The following is a 26,539-nucleotide window of genomic DNA, read 5'->3' as shown; positions in this document are numbered from 1 at the left end:
AACACACTATAAAATGGGTGCACCCAGCCAAAAACACAGCCTGTCCATGCATAGGCTACAAACCCAGCTTTAAGGCGGGCTTCTTCCCCCACCAGCCCCGCCCCACATTTGAGAGCTGATCCTCCCTCCTTGGGCCTCCCCAGCTGGCTCCTAGCAACAGCCAACAGCTCTTGGAGTTGCCGGGCAACGGGGAGAACCTGTCAGCCCCTTAGAGGCCAGGCTCACCAGAGGTGGGTAGATACAGACCCCAATCAATGGAGGCAGGGCAGGACAGGGCCAGGGGAAGGCATGTCCTCCCCCAGCCCCAAGCCAGGCTGTGCAGTCCTTGCACACTTCCACCAGATAGTCGCTCCCTCCAATTGTGCATTCTTCCCCGAGTGTCCAGCAACCCCTGTTCCACCCCTCCCAGCTGCCCCCTCTCTGGCTTCATGGGAGCCTCAGGGCTATGGCTGGGCCTCTGCTTGCCACTCCATTCACATGCCTCCCTCCCGTTCCAGAGGCTCAGAACCCCACTCTGTCATCTGTAGCCCAGCTTCTCCCCTAATCACCAGCCCCATGTCCATCCCTGGTCTGAAACGTCTCCGACACACTTCAGGCACCTCCAGTGGCCCTCGTTCCTGGTCTCTCCACTTTGTGACCTTTCACCAGCCAGAGTCATGACCACCTCGTCCCCAGCCCTACATCCTGTCAGTTTCTTCCCCTTCTTAACTCCCCCTCAAATATGTTCCTGTCCCATGTCCCTTATTGAAGGCCTCCAGCCTCATCCCTGGCCCTCTTGTTTCCTCCACAATTCATCCTCTACATGGCAGCCAAGGGATCCTGTTGAAAGAAATCACATCACTCTCTTCTCACAAACCTTCTGTGGCTCCCCGGTGTCCTGAGAATCAAAGCCACACACACCAGTTTGGACTCTGCAGGAGACAGAAGTGGTAGGTAGCCGCTGACAGTAAGGACTCTGGGGCACAGACTACAAACTTGCCAGGTTTCTTACTTTGGGGAAATATCAGAAACTCCTGGTGCCTCCGTCTTCTCATCAGTAAAATGGGCCTAACAGAATATCTACCTACTACACTGGCTGAGGTCCGCACTAAGGGAGGAAATGTAGGTAAAATGTTCAGAATATGCATGGCACATGGAAAACTCTAAGTAGGGGTGAGTTGTTATAATAGCAATTTCTGCAAGGCCCTGTCCCCACCCAAGGCCACCTCCTCTCCCCCTTCGCTTAACACATTAGCTCTCAAGCCATCTGACTGACCTCACTCACCCCATCCTCTTCCCCTTGGCCCCTCTCTGCTTACTCTTCCTCCCTATTTCTGATTGCGCGGCTATGAGCTGAGCCTCTAGGACCCCACCATCCTGGAGCTTCCCCCACCCCGGCCCAGATCCCACCATCCTGGTGGTAAATCTCTTCCACCCAGGTCTCTGATTCCAGACCCCATACAGCATAATCCTGGAGGGTGGCACATAAATATCTGTCAAATTAAATGAATGAATCACCCAGACCCTACCCTACCTTTCCAGGGGTCCCCCCTCCCGGAGCTGGGAAAACTGTAAGCACCTAATCTTGCGGCCACTATATTTGTCATAGTCGTGTGTGGCATAGTCGAGAAGGGAGAAACTGCCGATGCTGGGGAAGGAGGGAAGGAGGCTGCTTAGTGGAGGTGATGTGGGGAGTGGTAGCAGGAGAGAAGCGCTGAGGGAGGATGAGGCGGCGAGAGAGAAGCTGGAGGTGGGACTGTGAGGGTGGGTTTGGGGAAGGGTCAGTGAGAATATCAAGGGTCATGCTGGAGAAACCCCTTGTTTTGCCTCTGAGGCAACTGAGAGTCAGAAGGGGCCAGGACCCATTCATGGTCATCTAGTGAGGGACAACACAGGTGTCTGTTTCTTTCACATTTCAGAACCTGGGAGTCCTTTTGAGAGATGTTGGTTTGGAGGCCGGGGACAACTGCCTAGCCAGGGCCTCATGGGTACTGGAGGAGGCAGGACTTGTCTCTGGACTAGACCATAAAAGCCAGTGAAATGACAGCCAGCAGAAGTGGGGACAGCACTGGGGCTGGAATGAAGAAGTGGCAGGTGCCTGCTTAGCGGCTTGCTCACTGGGACAGCTAGAATGGCCCCGGGGCTCACCACAGGCCACACAGGGCCAGCTTGAACTGAGTTTCTACCATGCACCAGGCTGAGCAGGGGGAGGGATGGAGACCCTCTCAGTGGGCTGTGACACCCCAGCCCACAGGCTCCAGGAAGGGGAAGCTACCAGCACTTCCTCAAAAGCAGTTTCGGGGTGGGTGTGTCTGCCCTTACCCAGAACCCAGGAACAGGCAAGACCCCACAGGGACACCCAGAATCCAGGATCCTGACCACACCCACTTCCACAGCTCCCAGGTGGCGGGGAGGGAGTCCCCAACAAAACTCTGTGGCCCCGGAATCACAGGCCTTGTAGATAAGAGCCTCAGCAGCTGTAGATCTCAATGGCCAGAGCTGGCTCCCTCCCTACAGCCCCAAGCCAGGCTCCACCTCCTGGTACAACCCCCCCCCACCCCACCCCCCCACCCCCTGGCACTTCCCCCTTCCTGCTTTAGGCCAGAAGCAGTTCTGAGATTGGAGTCAGCTCCCTGCCCTCTCTGCCCCTTCCTTCCAAACCTCTCTTCCCAGGCTTCTCTTACTTACTCCCCAGAGAAAGAGTCCCAAGCCTGGGAGGTCTTGAGGTCCAGGGTCCCCCTTCCTGGTCATCTGCCTCCTTCAGAGATAATTGGCTTTCACTGGGAGAACTCAGGCCAGAAGTTACTGGATGGGCTAGGGGGCTCCACCTGACAAGGGGGGGGGTGGTGGTGTTAATCTGGGAAGAGGAGTCATCTATGCAGCTACTGACTACTGTGAACCCATGTGAGCCCCTGTGTTGAGAACTCTAAGGAGAGAGAGGCTGCCGGGACCCTGCCTTCAAGAGCCCATGCCAAACAAGTAAGCAGGAAAATGAACTCCGCGGTTTCAGAGGGAATCAACAGGGTGACAAGAAAGCCACTGGGAGTGTATGTGGGAGTAACAGTCTGAGAAGAGCTTTGAATGTGTGACAAGCCCAGAAGAGAGTGATAGGTGGAGGCGACAACCAGTGCAAAGACCCTGGGGTAGAAAGATATTTCATGTTCCTAGAACAGAAAGGAGGCCACCCTGACCAGAATAGCAAGAGCAAGAGGTACAAAGCTGTGAGAGAAGACTGCCAAGAGGCTTTATTGAGGAGTAGGACAGGCAGGGGTTTCCCAAGTCCCCAAGAGATGCTGAGGTAGGGATACATCTGAGCCTGCAGCCTGTGACCCACGCCTGGCCCTGCAAAGCCAACTGGTCCTGGCGCTCAGGCTGCTACAGACTTGACTGCGGGAGAACTGCCCAGGGAGCCCTCGGGGCTGGGGGGCAGAGTCCAAGCTCAGTCCCTCTCCTTATCCTTTAAGAGTTCGTGGTCCAACTCCTCACTGTGTCTGCAGCAGACACAGACTCTAAAGGCCACCACCCCCAAAGGCCACCTCCCCCAGGAAACCCCGGGGCCTCAGAGGGCCTGGGAAATGATAATCAGCCTATTCCCAGGAGCCATTCTTCTGTTCACCTTGTTGCCTAGCCCTCTCTGTCACTCTGTCCAAAGGCTGGGACTGGTAGCCTCTCCCGCGACTACTCGTTAGGGCCTTCATTAGCAATGCTTCCTGGAATTTAATTTAATGAAGGAGCAAAAACAGCCCTAATGAAGGTGATGCAGCCCGTGAGGTGCCTCTAAGGCCCAGCCACCTGGGCTCAGGGGCCTCCTATTGAGGTATAGCTGGGAGTAGATGGTAGCTGGGAGTAGAGGGACAAGAGAAAGGGGACTTGTCCCCGAAGGGATGCTGGTCGTTGAACAAGGAGCATGGGGGTGGTGGGAGTAGGGGGGTTGAGGGTTGTGGGATAGGACATTGCTCTGCCCTACTGCAGGGAACAAATGCTGCCACGGAAGCCAGCTACACAGTGAGAGGGATGAGCCTGCCTGGGGCCGGCGTTAGGCTGCTGGAGAAAAGCTTTTGAGATGCTACCAGACAGGGCAAAAGTCCTGGGCTGGCATGGGGTGCTGGGATGTCACAGCACAGTCCAGGCTGTGGGCTAGCGCCAGGGCAGGGCCAGATTGTCAGGGCCATAGGGGCAAAGAAGAGTTTAAATTTTATTCCACATGTAATTATGATGGAAACAACTGGGGTTTTTGTTTTGTTTTGTTTGACAGCTAGGGGGGAGTTTAAGGGAGGGTGACATGATCTGCTATTTTATAATTATTATTATTATTTTTTAAAGATTTTATTTGTCAGAGAGAGACACAGTGAGAGAGGGAACACAGCAGGGGGAGCGGGAGAGGGAGAAGCAGGCTTCCCGCAGAGCAGGGAGCCCAATGCTCCATCCCAGGATCCCAGGGATCATGACTTGTGCAGAAGGCAGACGCTTAAGGACTGAGCCACCCAGGTGCTATTTTAAAGTTCCCTCTGGCAGCTATAAGGGGTATGGCAGGCCCCTGTGGACAAAAAAAGAAGGCAGGGAGGGAGGAAGGGGGTGAAGGTAATGGAGGGAAGCTTACGGAGACATGGCTGTCCATCATCCCCAAGAAAGTAGCCCCCGCCCCATGGACTAGGGGGCATGTATACCTGGATTGAGCTTGTTTCCTCTAGCAGGTTTGGGCTGGCTGGTGCACTTTCACCCCTCTCCACAGAATTGTCCTCTCCTCCAAATGTATGTTTATTATTATTATTATTATTATTTTATTTTTTAGAGAATCTTTTTTTTTTTTTAAGATTATTTATTTATTTATTTATTTGACAGACAGAGATCACAAGTAGGCAGAGGCAGGCAGAGAGAGAGAGGAAGAGAAGCAGGCTCCCCACCAAGCAGAGAGCCCGATGCAGGGCTCGATCCCAGGATCCTGGGATCACGACCTGAGCCGGAGGCAGTGGCTTTAACCCACTGAGCCACCCAGGCGCCCCTATTATTATTATTTTTTAAGATTTTATTTATTTGACAGAAAGAGAGAGATCACAAGTAGGCAGGGAGTCTGGGGGCCGGGGGAGGCAGGCACCCTGCCAAACAGAGAGCCAGATGCAGGGCTCGGACCCAGGACCCTGAGATCATGACCGGAGCCAAAGGTAGACGCTTAACCCACTGAGCCACCCAGGCGCCCCTATTATTATTTTTTAACGATTTTATTTGACAGAGACACAGAAGAAGGAACACAAGCAGGAGGAGTGGGAGAGGGAGAAGCAGGCTTCCCCCCACCCCAGGAGGGAGCCCAGTGAGGGGCTTGATCCCAGGAACCCGGGATCATGATACCAGCAGAAGGCAAACGCTTAGCGACTGAGCCACCCAGGTGCCTCTAAACGGTCTAAAGGCTTCCCCGCGTCCCATACCTGCTTTCCCCACCTTTGTGCACCTCTCACCTCCCCTCTGGAGTTCCCTTCCCCTTTCTTCACTGCTAGAAGCACTCTATGCCCTGCCCCCAGGCCTTGCGCAGCGCTAGGGCCCCCGGAGCCCCGGGACTGTATTCCATGAGAGAAATGGCCTGGAGCTCAGGCACAGTGCCGACTAGCTCCAGTCCTGCCGCCTCCAGCCCGCGTCATCCCCGCACGCCCACCGCAGCCCTGTAGCTCCACCCCATTTCTGACCCCACTCCCCAAATTCTCAGCGAGGCCCCACCCACAGCGCTCCCCATCCCCCGCCCTCCCGGGCCGAACTGAAGCCGGAAGCCGTCTCTGAGCGCGCGCCCCGCCTCTTCCGGGGCCTCTCTAGGCGGGAGTGCGGGACTTCGGTGGCCGCAGGAGGCCGGGCAAGGCTTCGCGGGGCAGCTGCGCCCCCTGGCGTGCTTCGGGCGCAGCGCGGGAGCCGAGACCGGCCCGGCGCTCCCCCGCCCTCCGCCTCTGCCCTCCGCCCTTCGCCCTCCGCCTCCGCCTCCGCCTCCGGGCAGCCTTCCTCCGCTCCTTCAGCTCTCCTGGCTGTCGCAGGCCAACCTTCTCGCTTCTTTTAGTCTCCGACTCTGGCCCCGGCCCCCGCAGACCTGCCTGCCATCAGAGGCCAGCCAGGTTCTCGCTTCACAGGGCAGCAGCCCTTCAGCGTCCTCTGGCTCCGAGTCCTCCGTGGCGTGGCCTTCTCCAGCGCCTGGTCCCAGAGTGCCAAACCTTTCCAGCCATAGAGGAGGAACGTTCCCTCGGCCCATCCCCAGAACGTGCCCTAACAGCTGCCTTCAGCTCTCTCTGGTCCTGGCACCTTTACACCCTCCGTTCCAGAACCCTCTCCCGCTTCTGCCTCCCCAAATTCACAGCGGACATCAGGCACCGATCGATCCATCGATCGATCGATCGATCGGGGCACCGTCCCTGCAGGCACTTCTCTTCCCGGGCAGCTCTCTGTTTACCCTCCACGCCCAGCGCAGTGGGGGGCTCTGAGTTTGACCCCGGTGTCGAAGTTGTTAGGATAAGGAGAGGAGTTCGGTCATGCGGGGAGGGACTCTCAGAAGGCAAGATCAAGGCTAGATCCCAAGAGTGGCTCTGGGAGTCCAGCCCTTTCCTTCTTTCCAGATCAGGCAACCCTGTGGAGGTCCAGGCCTGCTCCCCCACCCTCCCAGGACCTGGCCAGGTGTGGGACTGGCAGCTCCTCACTAACCTGCCCAGATGCCCTCCCCGCAGCCCCTGCGCCCCCTCGGTTAAGGTCCCGGCTCCTCCTTGGCCACCTTTCCTCCTCCTGTCCCTCCCCGAGCCTTCCTGCCTTCCTGCCTTCCACGCACCAGCCCTGAAGACTTTGGAGACTGCCTCAGAGTCTCAAGGCCCGGCTGCACAGCCACAGCTGACCATCCCAGCCACCCAGCCCTGCAACGTGTCGAGTGGGTCAGGGCGCAGCCCGGACTCCGGCTGTTGGCCGCCAGGGGACAGCAGAGGCCGCCTTCTACAGACGATGGCGTGGGGGTGGTTGTGTGGGCACTCACAGCGCGGTCTAATCCTGTCCAGGTCCCGCTGTGCGTTGGAGGGCAGGTTTGCAACCTTATGGTTTTGAAAGCAGTTTTGTTCTTTCAGATTTTTACCAGGACTTCTCTTTCTAAGTGACTCCCAGTCGATTATTACTATTCCAAGTTGTTTGAAAATCAGTAGTTGCCGGAGGAAATTTAAACAGAGGTCAAGGCAGGTATCTGGATGAGTCCTCTGGGTCCCTCCAGGTGCTCTCCCATGTCCCTGGCTATCAAAGCTTGGCGAGGCCCAGTAGGGTCTGCCCTGTATACTCCTGGTGCCTACTGTCCAACCTCCAGCTACTGTCTTCCAGCCCAGTGTCTCCAGAGCCCTGGCATTCACTTACCTCCAACCTACAGTCCACTCTCTTTCCCTCAGTAGCTTCTCCCCAGTCTTCCTAAAAGCCTCTGTTGGCCCTGTTCCTCTCACTGCACACAGGTCACCTATACCTGATCTCACCAAGTCCTACTGCGCCCTCCTCTGCCTCCTCCAGTCAGGCTTGCCTCTCCCTGCACAAAACAGCCCTGGACCGGGTCCTCAGTGACCCCACACATTGTTGATCCCAGCCGAAGCTCCATGTTCACCTTCCCAGGCATTTGGCCCCTGCCTGGCTCCCAGGAGCCTGCTTCCTCCTGCATATTCTCCCACCTCTTCCTGGCTCCCCCTGCTCAGCTCCTTCTTGGATCCCACCTCATCTCTCCTCCTCCTAATGGAGGGTCCCAGAGCTCCCTCCTGACTGCTGCCCTCCTATCTGCACTCACCACCACACTGACCACTGCCCTCTCATCTAGGGCCCCTTGCCTCCCAGACCCAGAGCCCCAGCACTGGCCACTGGCCACTGGCCACTCTTGAGTCACATATCCAGCCGCCGACTTAGCATCTCCACTTTGATGTCCAGTCAGTGTTGAAAGCTTTTTTTTTTAAGATTTTTGTTTATTTATGGGACACCTGGGTGGCTCAGTGGGCTAAGCCTCTGCCTTGGCTCATGATCTGTCATGATCGTGCCTGTCATGATCTCAGGGTCCTGGGATCGAGTCCTGCATCAGGCTCTTTGCTCAGCCGGGAGCCTGCTTCCCCTCTCTATCTGCCTGCCTCTCTGCCTACTTGTGATCTCCCTGTCAAATAAATAAATAAAATCTTTTAAAAAAAAGATTTTATTTTTTATTTTATTTATTTATTTATTTATTTTTTATTTATTTAATAGACAGAGATTGCAACTAGTCAGAGAGGCAGGCAGGGAGAGAGAGGAGGAAGCAGGCTCCCCGCTGAGCAGAGAGCCCGATGTGGGGCTCGATCCCAGGACCCTGGGATCATGACCCGAGCCGAAGGCAGAGGCTTTAACCCACTGAACCACCCAGGCACCCCAAGATTTTATTTATTTGAGAGAAAGAGAGCGAGAGTGAGAGAGAGCGCAAGCACAGTGGGAGGAGTGGCCAAGAGAGAGGGATGAGCAGATTCCTGCTGAGCAGGGAGCTCAACGTGGGACAGTGATCCCAGAGTCCTGGGATGGCGACTCAAGTGGAAGGCAGATGCCCAACCCACTGAGCCACCCAGGCGCCCCTGTTTAAAGATTTCATAGGCAAAACTGATCTCCCTCCCTTCGAAGAACTGCCTCCTTCAGCAGATGCGGTGGCAGTTTGGTCCCTAGAGAACCTTAGAGTCACCATAGATTTGTCTGATGGCCTCAGCATCAGCCACAATGACTTCCCTGCTGCCCATCTCTTGGGCAACTTCTGCCTCAGGGCTTTGCACAGGCTGATCCCTCTGGCTGGAATGTTCCCTGCAGGCATCCACATGACTTCCTCCCTCTCCAAATCTCTGGTCAAACATCTCTTTCTCAGGGGGCACCTGGGTGACTCAGTGGGTTAAGCCTCTGCCTTCAGCTCAGGTCATGATCTCAGGGTCCTGGGATCGAGTCCCACGTCGGGCTCTCTGCTTGGCGGGGAGCCTGCTTCCTCCTCTCTCTCTGCCTGCCTCTCTGCCTACTTGTGATCTCGTCTGTCAAATAAATAAATAAAAATCTTTATAAAGAAAAAAACATCTCTTTCTCAGTGAGGCCCATCTTGGACCCACCTCCAGAACCCCTACTCTTTGTTGCCCTTATCTTGCCATCGTCAGTCCCTAAGGTACTGCCTGACCATCTTCTAACGAAGGATGACACTCCTGGATTATGTTTCATGTTTCTGGTCTGAATTCAATCCCGCACCTAGCATGTAAGTTCCAGGAAGGCAGGGGCCTTCACTTTGGTCACTGCTGTGTGTACCGGTGCTGGCAGAGTGCCTAGCTCAGGAAATCTTCATAGACACCTGTTGAATGAATGAACTCCTTTTCCATCAGCAGGGGGAGGTGTGCACGCACACACAGGTGAGGAGGGTGGCTCAGAGAAGACCAAGGCAGGGCTTTGGCCCCTTTCCCTGGTCTGTATCATCTCACTTTGCTATTACAATCCTAAGAAAAGCAGTGAAGAGACATAGAGAAGACCCCTGTACTGAACTTTCCGGCTGCTTCAACTTGTTAATATCCCAAGCAGAGCAAAGTTTAAAACGGAAAAAAGAAGAGAAAGAAGACCTAGGAAATTTTTCAAAACATACAAAAATGCTTAAATATGACCCAGGGCCTGCAGACCCATCCTTATGGGGGCTGAGTGGCTGGACTTTTTTTTTTTTAGATAGAGGGAGAAAGAGAGCTAAAGTGGGGGAGGAGGGGGGAGAGGCAGAGGGAGAGAGAGAATCCCAGGTAGGCTGCTTGCCCAGGGCAGAGCCTGACTCGGAACTCGATCCCACGACCCTGAGATCATGATAAGCCAAAATCAAGAGTCTGACACTTAACCAACTGAGCCGCCGAGGCGCCCCTGAGCAGCTGGACCTTGACAGCCAGGGACAAGGGATACTCATTTTCAAGCAGCCATGTGGACACTTGGCTTTTAGATATAGTCTGGTGGCCGCATTATCTGCCCCCGCCCCCCCCCCCCCCCGGAGAAGGCTGTCCAGTGGCAGGCTGGGGGAGACCTTGCTGGGCAGGCGGAGAAGGCCTCTGGGGAGGACAGAGTTCTTCCTCTACCCCAGCTCTGTGTGGGTGGGGAGGGGGAGGAGCAGGTAGCATTACCGTGAGCCGATCCTCTCGGTCTGAGAAGCCTAAAGTCAGGCCCAGGGTCTGAAAGGAATCCAGGCAGGCCTGCTGCTGCCCTGACCTGCAGCCTTCTTTGGACAGACGGAGTATGAGAAAAGACCCCCAGGGTCTGTCGGCAGGCTGGACCCTGTCCTTCCTTTCCTCCCACTGTCCAGGAGCCGAAGTTTCCACGCAGGGATATGACCTAGTCCGATGAGGAGGAAGCCAGAGACCCCCAGAAGGCTGCAGCCCCCTCTAGGCCAGTGTCCAGCTCTTTTCTGGGGCTGCAGGCCTCCCGGGTAAGTCCTCAGGCTGGAGTCAGGCGCCTGGGGCTAAAAGAAACTAGATTCAGGAAGCCCCCTCTGGTCAGCTGGCACCGCCAGGGGCCTTGCAGCCACCAGCTTGAGGAAATTCTTTCTTCAGGGGTTTCCCAAGCTGGCAACTGCCCTGCCAGTTCAAACCGGATTTTTCCTGCTGCCCTTTCCCCAGCGGCCTAGCCGGGTGCGGGGTCTCTCCTAATGAGGGTTTGGTGCCAAGGCCTGGGCAGCTCCATCTTGCTGGATACCAACTGGTTTAGGCCTGCCCCAGGCAATGGGCAGCTTCCCAGTCCCAGCGGGGGCCAAGGCACCTGGGGCCACCCTGCATCCTTAGACTAGCCCTGCCCTGCTTTGGACCCTCTACTCAAAACCCAGGGCCCCCAGTACAGGAACTGACTAACCCACCTTTATTCACAGTGGGTTTTACTCTCAATAGAAGATCAGCCTGACAGGTCACAGGATTCTTGGATTCTTGTTCCCAGACTCAAGGCATTGACAGAGGGCCGATGCGGCAGCCAGGGAGGGCAGGGGGCCCTTCGGCAGGGCTTCCGCAGGGCTCGGCTGCCCCCCGCTTAGACCCTCCCTGGAGCTGCTGGGGATGCACCTCACGTTGCCTCCTTCCGGAGGCCTCTCTCTGTCCCATTTCCTGGGGCCTCATTAATTCCTCCCCACCTCACCCCGTGAGAAAGCAGGTCTGTGCTGAGCCTGGCCCTGATCCAGAGCTGAATCTGAGCATGCCACTGGCCGGTGTGGGAGGAAGGGGGCCCGTCCCCACCCTCATCTCAGGGAAGGAGGCAGGAGGGGCTCCCATTACTATCCATGTCCCAACGTCTACCCACTTTCCAAGAGCACCGGGCCCATGGGGATCACGGATACACAACAGAGCTGGTCTGATGTATGATATTTATAAAAGGCAGCCCACTGCCTCTCCACTCCTGCCCCAGAGCAGCCCCTGGGTGATTGGCTCCCAGGGGCAGAGACATTCCGGTCCCCAGCTTCTTTCTTCTCCCAGAAGTGGAATGTGAGCTATGGCCCAAACTTATGGGGTGGGGGTGGGGGGAGTCCCAGCCTCCCCAGGACTGGTGAAGGGACAGGGTAGGGGTCCCTTGGGGGTGCCCACACCAGCCTCACACTCAAAAGAACTTGCTGGCTCCAGGTATGGTGGGGGGTGGTGGTGCTGCTTCTGGTGACAGGGACGGGAGAAGGAGACAAGAGTAGCCTAAGGCCTGAGTCCAAGTGCCTAAAAGGGGCCTCGGGGACAGAAGTGGAAAAAGGCAAGTGCGCTGAGGGAGGTGAGGCCCCAGGGTGCAGACCACGGCCCAGCAGCAAGTGGGGAGATGGCTGCAAGTCTAGGTTCCAGCTCTATGTGCCCTACAGGCTGTGTGACCTCAGGAGGCAGCCGCTGGGCCTCAGTGTATGCATCTGTGCAAGGTGAACAGAGGCTTGGGGGGACCTGAGGCAAGAGGGAGGGAGCAAGGGTACAGCCCCACCCTGCTCGCAGCCCATGAATCCCCTATAGTATGGGAGCCCAGCAAGGTAGTGGCCCAAGGGCCTTGGTCCTGGCTCTAGCTAAAACCTTCCACGGAGAGGACATGAGGCAGGCCCAATGCCATAGTGTTAACCACGTCTTTCTCCTCCCCCTTGTCTGGATGGGAGCAGGGGCTGAAGACTCTGGGCAGGGGTACTTGGACGAGTAGACAGAACAGGATGGGTGTCTCCTCCTAGTGGCTTCCTCCATGCTGGCCGGTCCCTGACACCCAGTCAATGATGATGAAGCTCAAGCTCATGGTCATCAGCAGGAGGCCAAGCACAGCAAAACAAAGGGCCTGTGAGGTCAGGAATCAGAGTCAGGGGTGAGGTCAGGGCAGCCCCCTCAGCCCCACACCAGGCTGCCAACCTCCACGACCCTCGCACCAAGATTTTGGGGGTGGACTTTGCAGGCTCCCTCTCGGTGGGTATGATGCGGAAGTAGAAGATGGCAGGGAAGATGAAGATGAGGCACGGGGCCGATGTGGCACCTGCAAAGAACGAGACATGTCCGCACATTGGCTGAGGTCCAGAGGTGGACCCTTCCATGAGATCAAACGTTCCTTGTTGGCAGAGTCTCACCTGGAGACTCCCCTTGAGAGCTCTGCCTGATTCTGGAGAGCCTACCAGTCCCTCCCCTTGTTCTCTGTCTACCTGGATGGAAAGCTAGTGCTGTTGGCCCTAGAGGAATCTGTCAGTGGACGAAGTTAGCAAAGAAAAGAGGCAAGCTACGAGATAGAGACAAAGCCCTGAAGATACTGGGCTCCTGGATACAGCTCTTCCTGAAGGTTTTTCTCATTATTTGAGCCAATACATTCCTTTCTGCTTAAATCATTTTGAGTCAGATTTCAGATACATAGAATCTCCAGTCCTGTCTATGATATCTATGACACTCGGCCCCCGGGCCTGTGTGTTGATCCCTGCAGACTTGTGTCTCTGAGTCTCCTGAGTTAGGTCACCCCAAAGTTATCTCAAAATTATCTGATCTTCTACCTCAGAGCCCCAACTGGGATGGGACAGTGGACAGAACACCAAACTTATGGTCCCATGATCCTAGAGCTAAATCAAGGCCCCCTACTTACCAGCTGTATGGCTCTGCTATTCCCCTAATCATGATGGACCTTAATTTCCTTATATGTGAAATGGGGACAAGACTCAGTGAGATCCTCAGAGGTTCCTGGCACCTGGACTCCATCTCGTCCCCTAGCAAGAGGAACTGTCTCTGGTTTTGAGCCCTCAGAAAGGATTAGAATAGCCTTGAGGACAAAATCTCAGACAGGAAACCAAGCTGTGCACCTGGCCAGCAGCCATCACTTAAATGTAGGGCATGATCTCAGGAATCTGCCAGGATGTGCAGATAGGAAATTCTCTGGGCCAGTGCCCTGCCTCTACACACAGCTGGGCCAGACCCTCACCGATGACCCCGAAGATGCCCAGGATGTTAGGAGCGAAGATAACCAGCAGGTTGATGCAAGTGAGCAGGCCAATGGCAATGAGCGTGTGCCGCAGCCAGCTGAACTCCTGGTTCTTAAACAGCATCTGCTGGATGGCACGGCGCACCTGGGTGGGGGGGTGGGAAGAGTCACCAATCTGTTAGCTCCCTCTTGCCCACCCTGCCTTGGTCCTCCTACCCACCAGCTCACCGGAAACAGAACGATTGGCACGGTGAGCGTGACCGCTGTGAGCACGGCCACACGCACACAGAGGATCAGCACGTCAAACGGGTCCACCTTGCTGTAGGTGTGCAGGAGCTCCGACTCCACTCCGTCTGCGGCAGGCAGGGGGGGTGGTCAGCAGCCGGCCCGGGGAGGGGGGTGGGCTCTGAGCCTGGCTTGACCCTGACACTGTGGGGAGTGGCAACAGACTCACCTCCACAGCTGCAGGGCAGCACGCACCTACTTAGCGCCTATAGTATGCAGGGCGCCATGGCTGCCGGCCAGCCCCGTGCCCCCCAGCCTGGCCTCTGCCTCCGCCCCCATGGTCCAGCCATACCGTAGAAGGTGAGGTAGCCGAAGAGGGCAGCCAGGAAGTACATGACATACATGACGGAGATGGACAGGTTGGAGATGTGCTGCATCTTCCTCTTGGAGGGACTGTGGCAAAGCAGGGGAGGGGACTGGTGCCAAGCTGGGCCACCCCAGAGGGCCCTGGGGTCTCTCTGGCACCACACCCTCACCATTTGGCAGCTGAGGATGTCTCCCTCTTGCCCCCAGTTGCCCCTCAGGGCAGCCATGGAGATGTTTGCAAAAGTGACTTGGCCCCTGTCAGTCCCCACCCCCCACCCCCTGTCCTGTCGGGACCACATTCGTTCTCCCCAAACCAGCTCCTGGGACCCCCCCACCCCCCGCCACAGACACCTACTCCTTAAGCTCTGTATAGATGGGCAGCACCTCAGGATGGCAGACGAAGGCGAAGGCCATGATGGGGATGGTGTACGCCGTCTGGGGAGACACAGGGACCACGTCAGGGCAGCCCGCCCCACTCTCATGGGGCCCACTATCTCCACCCTGGCCTGTCGGGACCTGGGAGTTGAGTGTGAAGTAGCTTGGGGTGCAGAGGGCTGCGGTCTGGGTCTCAGCCTGCAGCTGCGCCTCCTCCTTGGTGACCTCCACGAGGCTGAAGTTGCCCGTGACGTTGGCGAAGTTGAGGGGCAGTGGGCAGGGCACGTGGAACTTCTTGTAGATGACCTGGGTGGCAGGAAGGATGGCAAGATCAGGGCCAAGCTTCATAAAATCACTATGAAGCCACATCTAGGTCAGGGCAGAAGGAGCTGCCTTCTCACCCAGGCTTCCCAGAAAGGCCTGACCCCATGGCCTGACACAGGGGCCCCGGCGCACCGCCCCCCCCTCCAGGTGACCTGCCCTCCTCCGCTCCAGCATGGAGGGAGACTCACTGCGATGAGGAAGAACACCATGCAGCTGAGAGAGAAGCCGCTAGAGTAACCCAGGTAGCCTGCAAAGTGGGGAGGGGCTGTGAGACTGGGGTCCCCTCCCAGGTACCCCTCCAACATCCCCCTACAAGGCCATGGCCTTGCCGCACTCACCAAGCTGCCGCATCAGTGCCAGAGGCAGAATGACGGTGACAGAAACTAGGATCACCAGGTAGTTCCCGTTCATGTACCAGTCCCTGCAAGGACAGGAGTGAGGCGCCAACGTCACTCTACTCAGCCTTGGGGGTGGGGGCCTGTCTCCATACCTAATCAGTGACCTCTGAAAAATACTCCCTCAGGGCTCTGAGTCGCCCTTGCCCTTTCCCCATCGGCAAAATGGATGTTCTCTCAGCACTCTCCTGGGCGAGGTGAGGACTAGGGCGCCCGGCTCCTGCTTGGGGACCACCACAGGTAGAGTCGCTGCTCTTGTTTTTCTCAGGACACACAGGTCTGGGTCTAGCTTCCCCAGGGAGTGGCCCCCAGGGGCCCAGGGAGATGGTGGTGGGGGAACACCAAATGAAAGAACCTGGCTCTGGTGGGGGGGGGCATTTTCCAAGGGGGTCTCAGGGACTTGCCAACTTCCAGTGCCCCTGTGGTCCCTCCTGGCATCCGTATCTTGCATCATCCTGCACCCCCCCCCCCACCGCCAAGGGACAGGAGGCATAGACAACTGAAGGGATAAGGAATGAGACCCTCCTTCCCAGGGAAGCCTAAAGGCCAACTCCTTGGGAAAGGTCCCCAGGACTGGGGGTAGTGGGGTGGAGGGGAGGTGGGGTGGACAGGGAAGAATCCTGACTGGTTCCTCCCAGAGCTGCTCTCAAGTTCAAATCTATCTGCTTACCTGGGCTGTGTGGCCAAGGGCAGGGCCTGGCTGTCTTCTCTGTCTCCACCCACAAAACATAGTTGATGCCATTAGTGCTGGCTAAACTGATGATGGGCAACTGGGACAGCATGGGCTTAATTTCTTGGTTTGGGGTGGGGGGGTGGCTAACACCCAAGCCAAGGTCAGGAATAGCAGGTGCTTAGAGCTAAGCCCAAGGCTCTCAGGCCCTCCCGTACTCACAGGCTGGTTCCAGGCCCAGGTGGGGCCCAGCTACCTCAGCCTCGCCCCACCCCTTATCCCAGCTGGCCCTCCTGGGGGATTTCCCTACGTGCTCCCTAAATGAGTGTCCGCTGAATCTTAGCTCTGCCGACAGCTCTCTGCCCCCCCAGCAGCCACCTGCAAGCACGGTCTCATCACTCCCACTAGCCCAGCCTGGGTTCCGGGGGCTGGCAGTACACATGAAGGGGTAGACTGAGGCCTCCCGCCCTCACCCAGCCCCGCCCACCCTGGGGCTCACGAGGTTTGCTCCTCCAGGTTCAGGAAGGTCTGTATGACAAGGGGCAGCTCAGACTTGATGATGTACAGGTAGCTGGACATGGCTGGGGGGAGAGGGGTAGGCAGGCGCTGGGCTCAGCCGAAGCAGCCAGCCTTTGGGCTGCCCATCTGCCCGCCGCCTGCCTGTGTCTGCCTGCCAGCCTCACCTCCAATATTCTGCAGTGTGATGGCTAGGGCTGCTGCCAGCTTCCCTGGGGTCCCAAAGGCCCGGTAGCCCAGCTGCTCATAGGCACGGATGCCTGTGGGCACAGAGTCAGAACAGTCAGGGGTGCTCCCCCCAGTCCCTCCCTCCCTTGCTCCAGGCTGGGTCGGAGGCTCACCCACGATCCCTGAGGACTTAAGCAGCAGGTGGATGGAGTAGCTGGAGAGCAGGGCGACGGCCGTCAGCAGGAACCTGAGGAGGATGGGTGAAAGGAGGCCACCGGGGTCTTCCTGGGCTGGCAGGGGCCAGGAGCTCTGGGAGGCCAGGGTGTGTGGGTCTGCGACCCAGGTCTCTGGACCCCCCACAGGTCTAGATGCAAGTTCAACAAGCCCCAGCAGTGGTGAACACCGCCTGGTTTGACCCAGGGTGAGCTGCGACCCAGAAGGGGCCTCCGAGCACCACCTCCTCGTGTTCTTGGAACAAACATGTTTTCCGTTTGGGTGGCAGGGCAGAGCTCCCGGGTAAAGGACATGTGTGCCCACACAAGGCCTGGCCATGGAGGCTCGATCGTCAAATGGGAAGGTAGTAGAAGGATAGACTCGGGTCTGTTAGGCTTGCCCTGTGTCGTAAGCTCAGTGGGTTTGCTGGGAAATGAGGGATGTTTGTTTGGCCGTGGAGGGTTTTTTTTTTAGCTGTGGTTTGGGTCAAGCCCACTCAGTGTAGCCTGGGTCTTGGGATGGGAAACTGGTAGGTCCTGGGAGGTCATGGCTGATGGTGGACTGCTTAGGGCTCCTGTCTCCAGAGGGTTCGGTGAGGGGACTTACAGGAAAAGGATGATGCCCGTGTTGGCCATGGCATAGGCGAGCCCCAGGATGCCGCTGCCCATGATGGCGTTACTGAGGTTGAACACCGACATCCCAAATGAGGTCTTCCCCTCAAACTGCAGGCACCAGAGTGAAATGGGAGGTTGGGTGGGGGGCGTCGGCAAAGCATGGAGGATCTCCCAGCATTTCCCCCTCACCATCCCTTAGCCTCCTGCTGCTGCCCCAGAGCCCTTCCATGCTGCAGGCGCGCTCGCTGCCGTATCCCGAGCCCCCTCGATGCACCCCAGCTCACATCAGTGAAGTGCGTCTCCTTGCTGGGGCTTTTCTGGAGGAAGCCCTCGCCCTCCGTGCAGCTCCGTCTGGGGCCCTCGACCCTGCAGGCACAAGCCAGAGCAGGCAGCTCAGCTGCAGCTCTTGCACCGCACCCTGCCCTGCCCCAAGCCATGACCTGGTCCCTCCTCGGCTCACCTCTGGTTGCCGGCCGTGGGGTTGGCACCTGGGAGCAGCCCCTCCGAGTGTTTGCCGTTGGGCACCAGCTCCACCATTTCTGTCTGCAGAGGCGCCTCCATGATCAGAGGCCACCGCCAGGAGGGCTAGCTCTCACAGTGACGCAGAAGTCTGCGAAGTGATGGGTCCCTCTGGTTATCCACGCTCCCGGGATTCCCACCAAAAGTCTAGAGCCATATTAGCTCTAGAACTTCTGGAAGGTCACTCAGGACTTACGGGCATGTGCAGCTGTGTCTGCTGCCTCCCTGAGCTCTGCTTTTGGGGGAGCAGAGCTCAGATACCTGAGTTCTCCAGGACACCCTGAGGGAACGCCCCTTGGCCCATACCTAGTGCTCCCTGCCCTTCATGTCAGCCCAGGCAAGCCCATGGGGGCCTCAGTTTCTCCATCTGTCCAGTGAGGATCAGCTAGATGACCTGAGTTCAGAGCCCAGTGGTGTATGGACCCTAGGATGCTGAGTCCCAGGCATCCAGACCCTCTGGGGGTGGGCCCCGGACCGACTCCCCCTCCCCGACATTAATACCGGGAGACGGTTTCCTGTGCCGGCCCTGTGTGCCAGGGGCCTCCTAGCCAACCTAGAATGGCACTGCCCGACGGCTGGAGGCCTCGGGAGAGGGTGAGGGCTGTGGGCCCTGTTCCCAGCCGCCCGGCGGGCACTGCTGGCAGCCGGAACAAAGGCCCTTCTGTGGGCTGAGAGCTGGCGCTGGGAACGGCAGGCGCAAAGGCTACCCCCCCGGAGCCAGGAGGCCTGAGGCGGTGCTGGGTGGCTGGACACCTGGACCCTGCCCGCCTGGCCGCGAAGGGCCCTCAGGGGGCCTTCCAGGAAATGAGTGTCCCAGGGCCGACTTCTCTGGCCCACACAGGCGTCACCCTCCACACAGCTCTGGCCTTACCGCCATGTTCTCCTTCAAACCTCTCCTCCCCTGCTAGGGAATACCCCCACCCCTTAGGGGGTCACCGTCCAGGAGTGGACCCTTTGAGCAGATTCCCCATTTCCTGGAACCCCAGGCCAGGAACTCAGGGTCTGAGGCTGCTGTAGAGGGGCCTGGGCCGCTTGATCGATTGTCCTCCCTTCCCTGCCCTCAGGGCATGGCTCCACTGGGTCTGCAAGGAACCAGCTCCCCTCCTTTGCCCCCACTACCCCTGCCCCCTGCCACATACCTCACTGGCCCCTCTCCCATCCCAGGGGCCGGGAACCACCTACCTCATGTCCAGAAGGTACCTGGGCACAGTGCCCCAGGTCTATAAGGACGTCCTGAAAGCCAGAGAGGCCAGCAGGAGAGCTAGGAGCCGAGTGGAGACCAGGGAGGGGACAGCACTGCCATGCAGGTCTGCCAAACCTAGTCTTTTTTAAGGCTTTATTTTTAAGTAATTGCTACACCCCACATGGAGCTCAAACTTACAATCCCAAGATCAAGAGTTACAGGCTCTACCGACTGAGCCGGCCGGGCACCCCACCAAAGTGTCGTCATGATGCCATGCACCCTGCCTGCTTGGGAACGCTGAATGCCCCGCCCCCTCCGGATCCTGATGGTTTCAGGTCTGCTTAGAACCCAGAGCACTGGGGGTCTTAGCACTCAGGGCTATGAGTGGAGATAGGAAGCTGGGTTCAGGCCTCAGGCCCCAGCCACAGAGGAACAGCCCACCATTGCCCTAGGCAGCCCCAGGCCAGAGTTCAGATCCCAGGCACCTCGCTCGGTCCTGAGGACCCCACACTTGGCATCCTTGGACTCCCTCAACCTCCCTCTCCTTCTTCTCATGCTGGCATCTGAAACTGTCGCACCTCCAGCCCTGCCCACTTAGGACCATGACAATGTGACGAGTTCCTCTTGTGCTCTCCTGCCTTGGCCGAGAGCCCCCGAAGTCAGGCTGTCTTCATGCCCCTGTCCTAAGCCCCACCACCAGTCCCTCTCCAAGGGTCCCAGTTGGGTGTGGTGATGCCAGCACCTTATCTCCAGAGTAACTCCAGAGTGCCCCCTGGCTCTCAGCTGGGGTTGCCCTTTTCGGGCCTCCCACCTTGGGCAGGCTGGGACAGGCCCTCAGAGTGTGCTGAGTTGGCAGCTTGGACAAAGCACCCTTCTCTGCCTTAATATCCTTCCCTAGCAGCCGGGCACTACCTCCAGGGAGACCACAGCCCATGGCATGGTCATGGCCAAAGTGCGAGTTCCTGTCTCCAGGTTTCCCATCCCCCCAGTAGGACTTAGGCCTGGACTTTCACAACCTGTCTATTACTCACAACCAGTCACTGCTGGGTCTTGGCCTGGCTTGAGATCCCAGAGAGGACATGGAATATCCTGCCTTAAGTGGCTTCCAGTCTGGAAGGGACAAAAATCCCCAAACATATCCCCCACACTATGGCTCCTGTAGTAAATAAATGTAAGCCACATAGTGCTCAAAAAGGGGGAGACAGGGGCGCCTGGGTGGCTCAGTGGGTTAAGCCTCTGCCTTCAGCTCAGGTCATGATCAAGTCTCACATTGGGCTCTCTGCTCAGTGGGGAGCCTGCTTCCTCCTCTCTCTCTCTCTCTCTGCCTGCCTCTCTGCCTACTTGTGATCTCTCTCTGTCAAATAAATAAATAAATTCTTTTTAAAAAGGCGGGAGGGGGGGAGACAGAGGCATCAAGGAAGGCTTCCTGGAGGAGGAGGTGTTGTGGCCAGTTCTGAAATCTCAGGAGTCCCAAATCATGGAATAGGAAAAAGTACCTGAAGCAATGGGGACATCATGGGCAAAGGTGTGGTAGGAGACAGACTGAAGAAGTTTCCACGGCCATAGACAAATCCAACAAAGCCTTGAAAGCCAGGTCAAGCAGTCTGTACTTTTAGGGCTAGGGTAGGGTAGGGTAGGGCTAAGGGCTGAGAAGCCAAGGTGGAGATGAATGGCCTCCAGCCATTCCCTGAGGCTGGCAGTCCATTTCTGACATTTCCCAGCCCTCGGGCCTATCGCCTAGCATGCTCCTTTGTATCAGGGAATCAGGGTAGACTCAGGGACAGCCTCTGCCTAAAGCAAGCTGCCATCCAAGTCTGACCCACTATTGGGGCAACCCAGAGTAGACATTCTGAGTCTGAGTCCTGGTCTGGCCCTGCCTCACCGTGTGACCATGGGCAGAGAAATCCCCACTCAGGACCGCAGTGTCCTCCTGTCCTCCAGGGTCCCATGAGGTTTGGCAAAGCCGGAGACAGAGTGAGGAGCTTTTCCAAGGCCTTTGTCCTAGACCATGCCATGGGCTCCCAGAGAAGGGTCAGGCTCCAGGGTGGAGAGATCACTGCAACCTTGGGCAGATCATCAGAATGGCATCTGTCGTGGGGGCAGCATGGACTTGGGCAGGAAATCGATGGCCTAGGCCACTGCCCTGGGGCCTGTTTGCTCTGCAGGAGATAAGGCGAGGCCAGGAGCAATAGGGATAGTGCCGCAGGTAACGCTCGCCCACGCGGACATCACGGGGTGAGAATTTGTCAGGCACACCTCGACAGGTGTTGAGTTTGGCTAATTAAAGCTTTTGAGGCCCAGGAATCCAGGCCACTGCTTGTATCAGCTGCTGTGGGACACATACCTCTCAGTCCCATGATTCTTGGGGCCACTGCTTTCTTCCCCAGTGTTCAGGGACATCAGTGGGTCTGAAGTAGAGGGCTATCCCCAGGAAGGCATCCACAGTGTCCTTCCTTCAGTCCTATGGCCACATAAGCTTAGTGAAGGCACAGACCCCATAGAACTTGCTGCAGCGGCCCCCAGGTTTCTGGGGGCATGGCAGTCCTAACCTCAGCCTAGATCTTGGGCGAGGCAGTTGGCCTGGGCTGTGGGTCCATTGTGGTCATCCCTGGGGGCTCAGGGATGAGGCCTGCCCCCAGGTCCAGCTCGGCCATCCTTACTCCCCTCCTCGGTGAAGACAGGGTGCCCCTCCTATCCCAACACCCTTGCCCACCTGCTTCTCCAGGCTTCAGAGTGTGAACACCATCCTAGAACAAACTTATCAGTCAACAGGGAAACTGGATTCAATGGACGTGTCTGAGTCACCCGTTCTCAAGGCCCGGCCCCAGGGATTGATGGGGAGATGATTGCTGAGGTCAGGGACTAGACATAGAGCATATCAGGAAGGTGTTCTGAGCATGGGAGAGTGTTAAAGCCCTGTACACCCCTAGCCCCTCCTCCAGGCGTACAAATCCAGATTTTGACCTCAGTAGACCCAGTCCCTCATCCACTACTCCTCCATTGTCCACAACACTGGGTAAGTAGCCAGTGGCTGGTCAAGGCTGGGCTGGTCCTGAGGCGGGGGTGTGCAGGAGGGGGCACATCCAGAGAAAGGAAGATGGCCCAGAACGCCGAGGTGCTGGCAACACCAATCCCTCCTCGTCTCAGCTCCCTGGCCCTGGCGTCTGGGGTCGGTGCGTCTGTGTTCTGGGCATCCGGAAGTGTCTAGGAGGATCTGAGGGGCCCAGCTGGGGCCGGAAGTTGGACTTTCCTGTGACAGGGTACATTTTCTAGACACTCAACAGCTGTGTAGAGTTGGGCCTACCCCGAGACACCTAGGCCTCTCCTCCCACCCAGCCCAGGACCCTCCTTACTTCCCCAGTGGACGCTGCAGCTGGAACCTCTTGGCTCGAGACTGGGCCAGAGCCAGGAGCAGCCCCCTCCTCCCACGGCCAGCCTGCTGAGAGGGACGTGCAGCCCGAGGCCCAGCTGAGGCAAAGGACAGGACATCACGTGCCTGTGGCCCCCCAGGGGCAGGGGAGACCCCGAGCCAGCCAGCCCATCCTCCTCCCTCCTGACCCGGAATCCCCTGGAGGCGGCCAAATATTTGGACAGCCGGACTTCTAGCCCCAAGGAAAGCTGGAGCAGGGGCCTAGGGCAGCTCAGGACTCATTAGAGACCCTGGCAGGGGCGGCTTAAGGCAAGGTGGGGCTGGAGGAGAAGCACCATCCAATGTCAGGCAGAAGCAGAGAGGCAGAGGGAGGGAAGAGAGGACTGGGAAAGAGGAAGGACAGAAAGCACATATGTATGGTACATGTGTCCACACATACTGATCCAGACAGACAGACAGGGAGGCACAGGGAGAAAGAGAAATGCAGATGGATATAGAGGCACACAAACAGGAAAATGCACACACACAGAGAGGTGGACAGACATTCAGACAAGGAGACAGAGAGAGAGAGAGACAAGCAGGGAGGTAAGAGACAGAGTTGGCCAGCCAGCCAGAGATAGCCAAGTGGAAAGAGACAGAGAAACAGGGAGATAACCAGTGAAAGACAGACAGAACCCCAGAAAGAGTGAGAAGGGAAGAGGAAGCCAGAGGCCCAGGTGAGTGGGCAGCAGGCCCGGCGGGCACCACAGGGACAGCCAGGCAGAACCTGGGAGGGCCCTGAAAGAAGGCTGCCACAGCATTTGCGGGTTCCTATAAGGGCAGGTTGGGCCGCTATTAGCTAGGTGCAGGGACATCCGGACAGTGGGACTGAGCCGGTGCACCGCCAGTCCCAGCTGGAAAGACCCCTCCCCGGTCCAGCGCTTGTCTACCGGGACAATGGGAAAGATACACAGAGGTGACAGTCAATTGAAGTGACCCCCATTCTCAGCAGCCACGCACGTGTGCAGACGTGCCGGCCGAGAGGCTGTGTACAGGACGTGGCCCGCAGAGCGGAAATTCAAAACCAAGCCACCCCAGGCCGCTGACCGGAAAGCCCCTCCTGCCCCAGCAGCTGGTCCTTCCCTTTAGCCCCCAGAAGCCCCGCCTGGTCCTCTAGAGTGCACCCCCCCACCCCCGCATCTGTCTTCTTATCCAGAGTCAAAGCCCAGCTGTCCACCCCCCTGCCTGCTTCCCACCCAAGGCCTTGGTGCTCAGAGGTGGGTGTTCTGTGTTAAGGCCCCCCCCCCCGACTGAAGGTGTACAGGGCACACGGTAGGTGCTTGGTACATGCTGTTAAGTGAACAGAACCAGTTCAAGGCCCTTGGCCAGCCCCCAGCCCATCTCAGCCCAGCTCTAAGTGGCCCCTGGCCCCTGGCCATGCGTGTCTACACTAGACCGTGTGCCTGCAGGGCTCCTATCTTCCCACAGCATAGGCTGCACATCCCACCGCAGCTTTCTGCACATACACAGATACCAAACCGACCCTCCCCCGCAGTCAGCCACTCCCCTAAAACATGCTTTCCCCTCTGAATGAGCGCCTGTTTCCACACCCAGCCTGGGCTTTGAGGGTGCCCTCAGTCCAGCTCAAAAACCTTCCCTGGCCCTACCCACCGACTGTGAACCACCCAGGTTGTCTTGTGCCTCCGTTTCTCAATTTGCTCAAGGCTCCAAGGCCACCTGCTAGGGCAGCAAGCACCAGGACAGGGGTAATCTGTCATGGTCTGGCCACCTGGAGCCCTGGACTAGGGTGGGGTAGGGGATGGGGGATAGTGATGTGGGCCGAAAGAACCAGTACCCAAGAAAGAATGGTTTGAGAAGCCAGTGAATACACAGGCTCAATGAACCCAGGCAGAGTGAAGTTTTGAGACATAGACCCACAACCTCTCCAGAGAACCGGCCCCCTGTCCCCAACCCCAAGGGGTCAGAGATTCTCATTTCTGATTCTAGTCATTCCAGCTCTCTTGGAGATGTGCCAGGCCTGGCCTCACCCACCCCTGATTCCTCCCACCTCTGGTGCTTCCTGCAGGAAGACTTCCAAGGTTGTGCAGAACCTCCCCCTCCCAAAATGGGACCGTCCCCAGATCTCTCCAGCTTTCTATGGTCCAGACCAAGAAGCTCTGGGGGAATTTTCTTCCTTTCTAGAGGGAACTGAGCTCCCATGCCAGACTGTGTACTTGAAGAGGAAGGGGTGGAAGGTCCAAAGGCTTCTTCCAGGCACAGAACAGTGGCCCAAGGCCGCCACGGAAGGAAGGACAGGACTGGCCGGCTGAAGAAAGGATGGGCCTGGGTCGAAGTGTCCCCCAGGGTGCAAGGTGCAAGGACCTTTGACTTAGTCCCTCTCAGACTTGTCCTAGAGCCTGTACCTGCCTGCGCTCAGGGCTCAGGTCACTGTGGGGGGAGAGGGCGGATTCCCACAGGCCCCGCCCCTGGCCTCCCCCTCCCCGGGTGTAAACAAACGCACGCATTCGCTGTGGCCAATCGAAGGGGCTAATGGAGCGGGGGCGGGCTCCTGCAAACCCAGGCCTGGTCCATTCCCTCCGCGCGTGTGCGTGGCGCCAGCCCTCACACCCCCACCGGGCAATGAGGCGGCAAGGAGCGCGCACAGAGCCCCGCCCTCAGGCCAGAGAGCCACACGCTCCCTGTGCCCGCCGTGCCCGCTGGCCCGGCTGCAAATGGCACCGGCTCTGGGACCAACATGTGCCCCGCGGCCCCTTAGGCGGCCTGGCCCGATCTGCCCTCAAGCCCCTGCCCAACGCGGCCGGGATAAATATACCCGGACTCCCGGCGTGCCAGCCGGGCAGATTGGCCTGTCAGGCGCCCGTCGGGGCAGCGCTCCAGGGCCCGCTCCCGGCTCCTCTTCGGCCCCCCTCCGGGTCCCTCTCCAGCTAGTCCCCTCGGGTCCTGCCTCGGGAAGCCCCTCGCGCACCGCCCGAGCCGGGACAAGGGGTCCTGCTGCCCCAGCCCCGAAGGCTGCTACCTCCTGCTGTCCCGCCTGCCGCGGCCGAGCGGCCCCGAGGCGACGAAGTGCCTCTCCGGGGATACCAGCTCCAGCTCGGAGCCGAGCCCTGACTGGCGGGTTCCCGGACCTGAGCCCAGAGCGCGCGGGGTTCCAGCTCGCTGGAGGCTGGGGCGCCTGCCCGGGGCAGAGCGGGCGAGGGGAGCTGCCCGGAGCCCGGCTACAGACAGGAGGGTGCACAGTAGGGCTCTGCCCGCCCGGTGCCCTGGGCTGGGGTCGGCGCCCCCAGCGGTACCTGGCCCGGCGGGTGAGGGACGCACGGAGCTCCGCTCTGGCTGGCGCTGTCCGCTCTGCTCCCGGCTGAGCGCAGCGGCGGGGGATGAAGGGCGCCCGGCCCCGCCCCCTGGCCCGCCCCCGGCCCGCCAATCCCAGGCGGCGGGCGGGAGGAGGGGCTGGTCTGGGGAGAGGCGGGCGGGGGGGGGGGTCCCGCCTGCTTGGAGCAGAGGGGCAGCCCGAGCGCTAAAGAGCCCCTAGGTAGAAGAGCAGCTGCTCTGAGAGGGGCTCAGCTGAGTGCTGTGGGAGGAAGTCTTCGGTCCGGAGCAGATTCTCTCTGAGTGCCCCTTAACCCCTGAAATGCTCTGTCCTCACCTCCCCGAAGCCAGAAGAGAACAGAGCAGTGCTTAATGCCCGTGAAGGGTGCTCTCGGTGGGGAACTTCAGATTATCAGTCCGACACAAAATGTCTTTTCTGCCTGCTTCACCCTTCCCGAGCAGAGGTGGGATCGGGTAAGGACCGGGCGCTAACTGCATCAGTTCTCCGTCTTCACCCCAGATATTCAGAAGAGATTGAGGCTGGAACAGATAGGGGTAGGCCTTCGAGATAGTAGGGGAGCACCGCTGGGCTCGTGATGAGCCTTGCTGGGCTCTCCCTGGCCATGCCCCACCTCCCCTTTCCTTATATCTAAGGAGTAAGAAGTGGGGCCCAGGACTTAGTGCCCTAGGGGGTGGGGTGAAGGGTTTTAGGCTGTCTTGTTCTTGGCTGGGGGCTCCTATCCCACCCCTGCCTGCTTCCCACCCAAGGCCTTGGTGCTCAGAGGTGGGTGTTCGGTGTTAAGGCCCCCCGCCAGGCCTAGCCAGCAGGGAGCTGGGAGAGGCCTTGACCTTGGGGGTGAGCTGGGGGGGGCTCCCAGCACAGCTGTGTCCCTTGCTTCTCAGCCACTGGCTCTGATCCGATTAATCCCATGGCCTCTG

At 58.3% G+C, this 26,539-nt stretch overlaps 1 protein-coding gene across 1 annotated transcript; it reads right to left on the bottom strand.

The window, feature by feature from the left end:
* Positions 1-11,303: 11,303 nt before the first annotated feature.
* Positions 11,304-25,640, bottom strand: SLC38A3 (solute carrier family 38 member 3). The gene is made up of 16 exons (XM_045991820.1): positions 25,585-25,640; positions 17,683-17,832; positions 17,507-17,588; positions 17,215-17,330; positions 16,569-16,642; positions 16,395-16,487; positions 16,211-16,292; positions 14,985-15,067; positions 14,835-14,893; positions 14,464-14,628; positions 14,303-14,382; positions 13,934-14,034; positions 13,585-13,709; positions 13,357-13,501; positions 12,329-12,432; positions 11,304-12,240 (listed from the first exon to the last, which is right to left on the bottom strand). The coding sequence occupies exons 2-16, from the start codon at positions 17,781-17,783 to the stop codon at positions 12,136-12,138; spliced, it is 1,515 nt and encodes a 504-aa protein (XP_045847776.1). The 5' UTR covers positions 17,784-17,832; positions 25,585-25,640; the 3' UTR covers positions 11,304-12,135.
* Between the last annotated feature and the right edge of the window lie 899 nt (positions 25,641-26,539).

The sequence above is a fragment of the Meles meles genome, chromosome 20 (assembly GCF_922984935.1).
Source record: "Meles meles chromosome 20, mMelMel3.1 paternal haplotype, whole genome shotgun sequence".
Taxonomy (NCBI): domain Eukaryota; kingdom Metazoa; phylum Chordata; class Mammalia; order Carnivora; family Mustelidae; genus Meles; species Meles meles.
The sequence above is the reverse complement of the archived record's forward strand: the minus strand, read 5'-3'. Positions and strand labels throughout refer to the sequence as shown.

Excerpts from the sequence above, each read along its gene's own strand:
- SLC38A3 (XM_045991820.1), bottom strand. The coding sequence starts at position 17,783 with ATGGAGGCGCCTCTGCAGACAGAAATGGTGGAGCTGGTGCCCAACGGC. Across the intron at positions 17,589-17,682 it reads CCCACGGCCGGCAACCAGAG|GGTCGAGGGCCCCAGACGGA; the intron begins GTGAGCCGAGGA and ends TTGTGCCTGCAG. Across the intron at positions 17,331-17,506 it reads AGGAGACGCACTTCACTGAT|TTTGAGGGGAAGACCTCATT; the intron begins GTGAGCTGGGGT and ends TGGTGCCTGCAG.